Source organism: Telmatherina bonti (genome assembly GCF_933228915.1).
Source record: "Telmatherina bonti genome assembly, chromosome: 2".
In the NCBI taxonomy this organism is placed as follows: Eukaryota; Metazoa; Chordata; class Actinopteri; order Atheriniformes; family Telmatherinidae; genus Telmatherina; species Telmatherina bonti.
Genome location: NC_136620.1, coordinates 43513822 through 43524589, shown reverse-complemented (window position 1 = coordinate 43524589; position 10768 = coordinate 43513822). Strand labels below are relative to the sequence as shown.

At 45.2% G+C, this 10768-nt stretch overlaps 1 protein-coding gene across 1 annotated transcript in view; it reads left to right on the top strand.

The window, feature by feature from the left end:
• Nucleotides 1–237: 237 nt before the first annotated feature.
• Nucleotides 238–10768, top strand: part of spire2 (spire-type actin nucleation factor 2) — a gene marked incomplete at its 5' end in the record, with an annotated part of 232710 nt that continues 222179 nt past the window's right edge. Inside the window, 5 exons of the mRNA XM_079248480.1 lie at nucleotides 238–538; nucleotides 5056–5099; nucleotides 9147–9521; nucleotides 9933–10007; nucleotides 10078–10242. Of these exons, the coding sequence (XP_079104606.1) occupies nucleotides 238–538; nucleotides 5056–5099; nucleotides 9147–9521; nucleotides 9933–10007; nucleotides 10078–10242 (960 nt within the window). The remainder of the gene's footprint in view (nucleotides 539–5055; nucleotides 5100–9146; nucleotides 9522–9932; nucleotides 10008–10077; nucleotides 10243–10768) is intronic.

Genomic DNA, 10768 nt, shown 5'->3' with positions numbered 1-10768 from the left:
CTCGGCGTCCGTAGGGGGTTAAAGTGGATCACAGGAGAACCGCTCGTTCACTAAAACTGCTAAAAACATGAAAAGCAGCTTTCCTTCTTCACCTCCACCTTTCAGCCTCTAAAGGCTTTTCTTTTGAAAACCGACCACCGGAAGTGGCGCGCGCTACCTTGACGACGGTCGCAGCTGACACCGCGGACGCGCGAGCGAGCGGCGGACAGCATCCATGGCCTCGGTGGCGGCGCCGTCATGGCCAGATCCACCAACACCAGCACCGAGAACGGAGACCCGCGTGGAAGCGCCCCCACCGAGCGCGGGGAGGCGCGAGACCTGGCGGAGCCCCGGGAGCTGTCTCTGGAGGAGGTGCTGAAGTCCTACGAGCAGCCGATCAACGAGGAGCAGGCGTGGGCGGTGTGCTACCAGTGCTGCAGCGGGCTCCGGCTGCCCCGCCCGCCGGCGGCGCGGACGGTCCGGCGCGTGACGGACCCGTCCTGCATCCTGCTGCACCGGGACGGAACCGCGTCCGTTCAGCCGGACCCCCGGCACGACGGTAAGACCCGCTCCGGACTCCAAAGTGCGTTTCTGCAGATTCCACCTGGTAAAAGTTGGAAAGTTGAGCAGATCCAGTTCTCAAGAATAACTCCGGTTCCGGGCCGACTGATCTGGTTCCAGTCTCTTGTCAAAGGCCTGAAGGTCTCTGCTGAAACCTGAAGATCCGGATCGGTCCTGGTTCAGACGCCAGGTTCTTCGTCCTCGCGCACATTTATTGTTTTCTCTTCTTACATAAACCGTCTCGCGCCACCATGACGTGTTACATCCCGGTAAATGATTAATTATTGATAAATGCGCTGACAGGCTGGACGGAAGCCTGGAGGAGGAAGTTTGGTTGTTCCTGCTGCTCCCGGTGTCTCCCCCAGGAGGAAGACCTGATCCGGGTTCTGCAGACCGGAACCTGGATCCTCCTGCCTGGAAATCAGACCCAGGATTCCATGTTTTATTAGAGGTCTGCTGGAGGACTTTAGAGTCCCTGTGATCCGGGTTGGACTCTGACAGATGCAGAGACCAGACTTTGTTCAGGAATAAAGAGTTTTTATTTATGTTCCGCAAGTTCGATTCCTGCTTCTAAATGCACATGTTTGTCTACAAACATGTAAAAGCAGAAAAATGACATTTTGTTTGTTTTCCAATAAAAACAGAGTTGTGTTCTGGACCAGGAATAATTCCCGGTTTTTCTCTGTATTTCTGGCGGAGGTGGACTTCCAGGTGGACTTCTGGCATTTAAAGCAGAATATCCAGAATATTGTTCCTGTTCCGGATGGTAGTATCCGGAACGTTGTTACTGTTCTGGATGATAGTATCCGGAACGTTGTTCCTGTTCTGGATGATAGTATCCAGAATGTTGTTCCTGTTCTGGATGGTAGTATCCAGAATGTTGTTCCTGTTCTGGATGGTAGTATCCAAAATGTTGTTCCTGTTCTGAATGGTAGTATCCGGAATGTTGTCCCTGTTCTGGATGGTAGTATCCGGAACGTTGTTCCTGTTCTGAATGGTAGTATCCAGAATGTTGTTCCTGTTCTGGATGGTAGTATCTGGAACATTGTTCCTGTTCTGGATGGTAGTATCTGGAACATTGTTTCTGTTGTGGATGGTAGTGTCCAGAATGTTGTTCCTGTTCTGGATGGTAGTATACAGAATATTGTTCTTGTTCTGGATGGTAGTATCCAGAACTTTGTTCCCGTTCTGGATGGTAGTATCCAGAATATTGTTCTTGTTCTGGATGGTAGTATCCAGAACGTTGTTCCTGTTCTGGATGGTAGTATCCAGAATGTTGTTCCTGTTCTGGATGGTAGTATCCAGAATGTCGTTCCTGTTCTGGATGATAGACCCAGGACATTGTTCCTGTTCTGGATAGTAGCATCCAGAATGTTGTTCCTGTTCTGGATGGTAGCATCCGGAACGTTGTTCCTGTTTTGGATGGTAGTATCCAGAATGTTGTTCCTCTTCTGAATGGTAGTATCCGGAATGTTGTCCCTGTTCTGGATGGTAGTATCCGGAACATTTTTCCTGTTCTGGATGGTAGTATCTGGAACGTTGTTCCTGTTCTGAATGGTAGTATCCAGAATGTTGTTCCTGTTCTGGATGGTAGCATCCAGAATGTTGTTCCTGTTCTGAATGGTAGTATCCGGAATGTTGTCCCTGTTCTGGATGGTAGTATCCGGAACGTTTTTCCTGTTCTGGATGGTAGTATACAGAATATTGTTCTTGTGCTGGATGGTAGTATCCAGAACTTTGTTCCCGTTCTGAATGGTAGTATACAGAATGTTGTTCCTGTTCTGGATGGTAGTATCCAGAACGTTGTTCCTGTTCTGGATGGTAGCATCCGGAACGTTGTTCCTGTTCTGGATGGTAGTATCCAGAATGTTGTTCCTGTTCTGAATGGTTGTATCTGGAACATTGTTCCTGTTCTGGATGGTAGTATCTGGAACATTGTTTCTGTTCTGGATGGTAGTATCCAGAACGTTGTTCCTGTTCTGGATGGTAGTATCCAGAACATTGTTCCTGTTCTGGATGGTAGTATCCGGAATGTTGTTCCTGTTCTGGATGGTAGTATCCGGAACGTTTTTCCTGTTCTGGATGGTAGTATCTGGAACGTTGTTCCTGTTCTGGATGGTATTATCCAGAATGTTGTTCCTGTTCTGGATGGTTGTATCCAGAACGTTGTTCCTGTTCTGGATACTACCATCCAGAACGTTGTTCCTGTTCTGGATGGTAGTATCTGGAACATTGTTTCTGTTCTGGATGGTAGTGTCCAGAATGTTGTTCCTGTTCTGGATGGTAGTATCCAGAACATTGTTCCTGTTCTGGATACTACCATCCAGAACGTTGTTCCTGTTCTGGATGGTAGTATCCAGAACGTTGTTCCTGTTCTGGGTACTACCATCTAGAACGTTGTTACTGTTCTGGATGGTAGTATCTGGAACATTGTTTCTGTTCTGGATGGTAGTATCCAGAACGTTGTTCCTGTTCTGGATACTACCATCCAGAACGTTGTTCCTGTTCTGGATGGTAGTATCCAGGACGTTGTTCCTGTTCTGGATGGTAGTATCTGGAACATTGTTTCTGTTCTGGATGGTAGTGTCCAGAACGTTGTTCCTGTTCTGGATGGTAGTATCTGGAACATTGTTTCTGTTCTGGATGGTAGTATCCAGAACGTTGTTCCTGTTCTGGATGGTAGTATCTGGATCATTGTTTCTGTTCTGGATGGTAGTATCCAGAACATTGTTCCTGTTCTGGATACTACCATCCAGAACGTTGTTCCTGTTCTGGATGGTAGTATCCAGGACGTTGTTCCTGTTCTGGATGGTAGTATCCAGGACGTTGTTCCTGTTCTGGATGGTAGTATCCAGGACGTTGTTCCTGTTCTGGATGGTAGTATCTGGAACATTGTTTCTGTTCTGGATGGTAGTGTCCAGAACGTTGTTCCTGTTCTGGATGGTAGTATCCAGAACGTTGTTCCTGTTCTGGATGGTAGTGTCCAGAACGTTGTTTCTGTTCTGGATGGTAGTGTCCAGAACGTTGTTCTTGTTCTGGATGGTAGTGTCCAGAACGTTGTTTCTGTTCTGGATGGTAGTGTCCAGAACGTTGTTCTTGTTCTGGATGGTAGTGTCCAGAACGTTGTTTCTGTTCTGGATGGTAGTGTCCAGAACGTTGTTCCTGTTCTGGATGGTAGTATCTGGAACATTGTTTCTGTTCTGGATGGTAGTGTCCAGAACGTTGTTCTTGTTCTGGATGGTAGTGTCCAGAACGTTGTTCCTGTTCTGGATGGTAGTATCTGGAACATTGTTTCTGTTCTGGATGGTAGTATCTGGAACATTGTTTCTGTTCTGGATGGTAGTGTCCAGAACGTTGTTTCTGTTCTGGATGGTAGTGTCCAGAATGTTGTTCCTGTTCTGGATGGTAGTGTCCAGAACGTTGTTTCTGTTCTGGATGGTAGTATCCAGAATGTTGTTCCTGTTCTGGATGGTAGTGTCCAGAACGTTGTTTCTGTTCTGGATGGTAGTGTCCAGAACGTTGTTCTTGTTCTGGATGGTAGTGTCCAGAACGTTGTTTCTGTTCTGGATGGTAGTGTCCAGAACGTTGTTCTTGTTCTGGATGGTAGTGTCCAGAACGTTGTTTCTGTTCTGGATGGTAGTGTCCAGAACGTTGTTCCTGTTCTGGATGGTAGTATCTGGAACATTGTTTCTGTTCTGGATGGTAGTGTCCAGAACGTTGTTCTTGTTCTGGATGGTAGTGTCCAGAACGTTGTTCCTGTTCTGGATGGTAGTATCTGGAACATTGTTTCTGTTCTGGATGGTAGTATCTGGAACATTGTTTCTGTTCTGGATGGTAGTGTCCAGAACGTTGTTTCTGTTCTGGATGGTAGTGTCCAGAATGTTGTTCCTGTTCTGGATGGTAGTGTCCAGAACGTTGTTTCTGTTCTGGATGGTAGTGTCCAGAACGTTGTTCCTGTTCTGGATGGTAGTATCCAGAACGTTGTTCCTGCTCTGGATGATAATAGTTCTATCTCTCAATGAGGAAGGATCCTTCACAACCTTCCTGATCCAGATGCTGATCCGGATCTAGTTTGTACCAGGACCTGTTCTCAGGAAGACATCAGTAAGATCCTCCAGGAGGTTTTATTTAAAGCTGCTGAAAATGAACCGACAGATAAACTGATATAAACAAAGCTCAGTGGTGGAGAAACAGCTGACCCGTCGGCCATCCGACCAGCACCATCATGTTTCTGCAGGTCTTTTCAGTCTCTTTGTGTTAACTGGGCTGGAACTGGGAAACTGGCTCTGGTTTCCGTAGCATGTTTCATACCAACCAGTCTTACAGGTTTACAGGGATTCAGGTTTCCTGCATTGTTCCCTAACCCGAACCTCCATCTGGCCTCAACCAGCCGAATCAGACGGGACGGGTGGAGCAACGCATTCTGATTACAGTTGATCAGAAACATGAACACCAAACTGACGACATGCTTGAGTTTGTTCATGTTTTGTTATTAAAGCATTTTTGTCTCTGCAGGTGACACCGACAGACGTCCTCTTCCATCCAACACAGAGCGCCAGGTGAGATGCAAACAAGACTTTAATCGTAAGAAGGCGTCGGTCATGGAAAACTTTTGAGTTTCCCTCCAAAAAACTTATTCCTGAAGAAATATTCCGGCATTTGGGCACGTTTACGATAACAACGTGGGTTTTATAGATAATTGGAGCGCTTTTTGGGGAAAGCCTTGTCTTATTAGGAGAGATGGCATCCATCCCACGTTGGATGGAGCCGCTCTCTTATCTAGCAATATGGACTCTTTTATTAGTCAGCTAAATTGACAACTCAGGGTTGGGACCAGGAGGCAGAATTGTAGTCCTACACACTTTTCTGCAGCTTCCCACCTGCTGCCACCCACCCAAAACCCCATTCCGACCTTATACAACTCCCCAGCAGTAAGAATTAAACAACACAGAAACACTTCTGGGGTTAATCGTGAAAACCTCATACAAAATAAAAACAATGGATCTAATAAAATCTGAAAATAAGACAATAAAGTGTGGCCTTCTGAATATTAGATCCCTCCCAAATAAGTCTTTATTAGTCAATGACTTGATATGTGATCACCACATTGATTTATTCTGTCTTACGGAAACCTGGTTACAGCAAGAGGATTATGTTAGTATTAATGAAGCTACGCCAGCTAACTATTTAAACTTTCACATTCCTAGAACTACAGGCAGAGGAGGAGGTGTTGCAGCTATTTTTCAGTCAGAATTATGAATTAGTCCTAAGCTCAAAACTAACTATAAATCCTTTGAATTCCTGACATTAAATTTATCTCATCCAAAATGGAATTGAGAGAAACCGCTCCTTTTAGCATTAGTGTATCGCCCACCTGGACCTTACTCCGAGTTTCTGACCGAATTCTCTGATCTCTTGTCTGAGTTAGTGCTGACTACTGATAAGGTCATTGTACTAGGTGATTTTAATATTCATGTTGACGTTGAAAATGATAGTTTAAACATTTCCTTTACCTCTATTCTAAACTCAATTGGGTTTTCACAAAATGTCCATGGAGCCACTCACTCTCATGGTCATACTCTTGATCTTGTTCTAACATGTGGTATTGAGACTGATAAGCTCAAAGTATTTCCTCAAAACCCTGTCTTGTCCGATCACTTCTTATTAACCTTTGAATTCACTTTATTTGATTACTCACTGACCAAAAATAAATTCTACTATAGTAGATGTTTATCAGACAATAATATTACAAAATTTAAACAATCAATTGAATCAATTTTTTCACATCTACCATGTGTTAGCATGACCGAGAGTCCCCCTTTAAGCCTTACTCCTGCTCAGATTGATCAACATGCTGATACTATAACAGCTTCAATGCGTACAAACTTGGATAATGTTGCTCCCCTAAAGAAGAAGAAATTAGGTAAGATTATGAAGGCTCCCTGGTTTAATTCCCAGCTTCGAGCTCTAAAACAGGCATCAAGGCGTTTGGAAAACAGATGGCGTTCATCAGGACTAGAGGAGTCTCACTTAACCTGGAAAGAAAGTTTAATTGTATACAAAAAAGCCTTACGTACGGCAAGAACAGCTTATTATTCATCATTGATAGAGGAAAACAAAAACAACCCTCGGTTTCTTTTCAGCACTGTAGCTAGGCTTACTAGGAGCTGGAGCGCTGTGGAGCCATGTATTCCTTTCTCACTTAGCTGTGATGATTTCATGTATTTTTTCAGGAATAAAATTGACACTATTAGAGATCAAATTCACAATATTCTTCCTTCTACTTATAATGTTGAGCCTGTTGTGGTCTCCGAAGCATCCTTAGAACCAGGATCTGACTTGTGTCTAAATAGTTTCTGTCCTGTCCAACCCTCTGAATTAACTAAAATAATAGCTTCATCTAAACCATCCACCTGTATCTTAGACCCTCTCCCAACGAGCCTCTTTAAGGACATTTTCCCTTTAATTAATACATCACTACTAAATCTTATCAATATGTCTTTAGTGACAGGATATGTACCACAATCATTTAAAACTGCTGTAATCATGCCTTTACTTAAAAAGCAATCTCTGGATCCAGAGGTGATAGCAAATTATAGACCTATATCTAACCTCCCGTTTATGTCCAAAATTCTGGAGAAAATAGTTTCCGCTCAGCTACATGCCCACCTGAGCAGAAATAATTTATGCGAGGAGTTTCAGTCAGGATTTAGAGCTCATCATAGCACTGAGACAGCATTGGTGAAAGTTACTAATGACCTTCTTATGGCCTCAGACAAAGGACTTGTGTCCGTACTTATCTTGCTTGATCTTAGTGCTGCATTTGATACAGTCGATCATAACATTCTGTTACAAAGACTAGAACAGGTGATTGGAATTACAGGTACAGCGTTAAGCTGGTTTAAATCATATTTATCTGATAGACTTCAGTTTGTTCATGTAAATGACAAGTCCTCCTCCCAAACTACAGTAAGTCATGGAGTTCCTCAAGGTTCTGTACTTGGACCAATACTCTTCACGCTATATATGCTCCCTTTAGGCAAAATTATTAGACAGCATGGAATAAACTTTCATTGTTATGCAGATGATACTCAACTATACTTATCCTTTAAACCAGATGAAACAAATCAGCCCAATAGGCTACAAAATTGTCTCATAGACATAAAGACTTGGATGTCTAGAAATTGTCTCCTCTTAAACTCAGATAAGACTGAAGTAATTCTCGTTGGATCTGAAAAACTCAGAGCTAAATTTTCCGGTTTTGTAATGAACCTGGATGGCATTACTTTAGCTTCCAGTGCTACAGTGAGAAACCTTGGAGTAATATTTGACCCTGACCTGTCCTTTGGCCCACATGTTAAGCAGGTTACTAAAACAGCCTTCTTTCATTTACGTAATATAGCCAAAATTAGGGACATTCTGTCTCAGAGTGATGCAGAAAAACTGCTTCATGCTTTTGTTACTTCGAGACTAGATTACTGTAACTCTCTATTACTGGGCTGTCCTAAATATGCCCTGAAAAGCCTTCAGCTGATCCAGAATTCTGCAGCCAGAGTCCTGACCAGAACCAGCAGGAGAGATCATATTTCTCCAGTTTTAGCCTCTCTTCATTGGCTGCCTGTTGAATCTAGAATAGAATTTAAAATCCTTCTCCTTACATATAAAGCCCTCCACAACCAGGCACCACTATATATCAAAGACCTCATTGTTCCTTATATACCAAGTAGAGTACTTCGTTCGCAGACTGCAGGCTTACTTGTGGTTCCTAGAGTCTCAAAGAGCCGAGCAGGAGGCAGAGCCTTTGGTTATCAGGCCCCTCTCTTATGGAATAAGCTCCCAGTTAGTGTTAGGGAAGCAGACACCCTCCCCACCTTTAAGACTAGGCTGAAGACTTATCTTTTTGATAAGTCCCATAGCTAGGGATGGTTAGCATCCCTTAGTTATGCTGCTATAGGTTTAGACTGCTGAGGGACATTTCCTGATACACTGAGCTTCTTTCTCTTTATCTCTCCCCCCCCCATAACAGTGTAGCATCATTAACATGTATGTCTCCTGTCTCAGCAGGTCTCCCTGGCCGGGAGTAGCAGTTCCTGTTGTCTGTTGTCTTTCTGTCCTCTTCCCCCCACACAGCAGAGGCAGATGGTTGCCTGTCCTGAGCCGGGTTCTGCCGGAGGTTTCCTTCCTGTTAAAAGGGAGTTTTTTCCTTCCCACTGTCGCCAGTGTGCTTGCTCAGGATGGGAGATTGAGTTGGACTCAACTCAATCTGTTGGTTTCCTTATATAGGCTGTTATGAATTGGCCTTCATTATGTTTTCCCCTCTGTCTGTAAAGCGTCTTGAGATGGCATTGCCGTGATTTGACGATATATAAATAAAGTTGAATTGAATTGAATTGAATTGAATTGAGTTTACAAGGATTTCAGGACATTAAAGGAGAAAAGCGTCTTGCTCAGATCAATGTTTTCTGTTGATTGAAACAGGACATGCAGAGAAATGGTGTGTTGAACATCGAGTCGTCGTGTTGGTGTCCAGTTTGACCAAGTGGCGTTTGTTCTGGGCATGCTCAGAACGGGATGCACCCCTGACAATGTTGCCTGTCCTGATGCAGCTGGTGCAGTCGCTGGGTGTGGCCATCTACCGAGCTCTGGACTGGGGTTTGGACGACAGCGAAGAGCGGGAGCTCAGCCCTCAGCTGGAGCGCCTCATCGAGCGAATGGTCGGGGAAGACCAGGATGGACGGACCGACGGCATTGTAGAGAACGGCGCGACAGATGAGGGGTACAGCGGTCAGGAGGAGGAAGAGGAGGAGGAGGAAGGAACAGTAAGGCCGGTGTGGACCTTCCGACAGGTGATGATGATTTGCTCGTCGCGCCTGGCCAACCCGAGTCTGGCTCCAGAACACTACCAGGCCGTCTGCCGGGCTCTGTTTGTCGAGACTCTGGAGCTGCAGACCTTCCTCATGAAGATTAGAGACGCAAAGGAGGTTTGTTCGGTTGTCATGGTTACATCTTTACTGCTGGTCCATGTATTTACAACAGGTAGACTTCCAGGACCGGACCTGGAGACCTGGTAGACCTCCAGGACCGGACCTGGAGACCTGGTAGACCTCCAGGACCGGACCTGGAGACCTGGTAGACCTCCAGGACCGGTCTCAGCAGACTTATAGATGCTGAAAGCATTTGAAACGTTGATTGATTTGCAACTTCTGCAAAGACAGATTAAAGTTGTTGGAAAAAGGTCCAACAAAAGCAGAAGAGTATTCTAAGGGTTCTGAAGCTGTTGGAGAAGCATTTACATGAAAATGTTTGCGGTTATGAAAGATCCGCCTGCTGGACAAACTGTTGACGACATTTAAACCTGCAGTAACTTGAAGTTTCCTGTTTTTGTTGCACAGATGCTGAAAAAGATTTCAGCGGAGGAAGCTGTGGAGTCGACCGCCGAGCTGGATGCGCTGAAACACAGAGACTGGGTGAGACAACAGTTCTCAGAGGACAACAGCAGGCCCAGTTGTCACCTGACGGATGCTGCTTGCTTCTCAGGCTCGTCTGTGGGTGCAGCTGATGAAGGAGCTCCGACAGGGGGTGAAGCTGAAGAAGGTGCAGGAGCAGCCGTTCGACCCTCTGCCCACGGAGTTCAGCCTCACTCCCTTCGAGATGCTGATGCAGGACATTCGGGCGCGCAAGTTCCAGCTACGCAAAGTCATGGTGAGAGTCCGGACCTGAACATGTCCACGTCTCCAGCGAGATCAGCTGTTACCGTGGCAACCGCTGGAAATGGAAGAATAAGGGATGATGAACCTGCAATAACACGAAGACATCATCTGAACCAAAGCTGGTTTTCAGACGTGATTTATGAAGAAATTCTCCGTTTCATGTCATCAGATTCAGTTCTGGTGTAAAGTTACGTCTGACCTCGTTGTTCTGGGTGGTGGAAGGCAACATACCGGTCATCCATCAATCCATCCATCCAACCAACCATCCATCCATCCATCCATCATCCATCCATCATCCATCCATCCATCATCCATCCATCCAAGCATCCATCATCCATCCATCATCGATCCAACCAACCATCCATCCATCCATCATCCATCCATCCATCATCCATCCATCCAACCATCCATCATCCATCCATCCATCCATCCATCCATCCATCATCCATCCATCCTTCACCCATCCATCCATCCAAACAGCCACCCATCCATCCATCCATCATCCATCCATATCCATC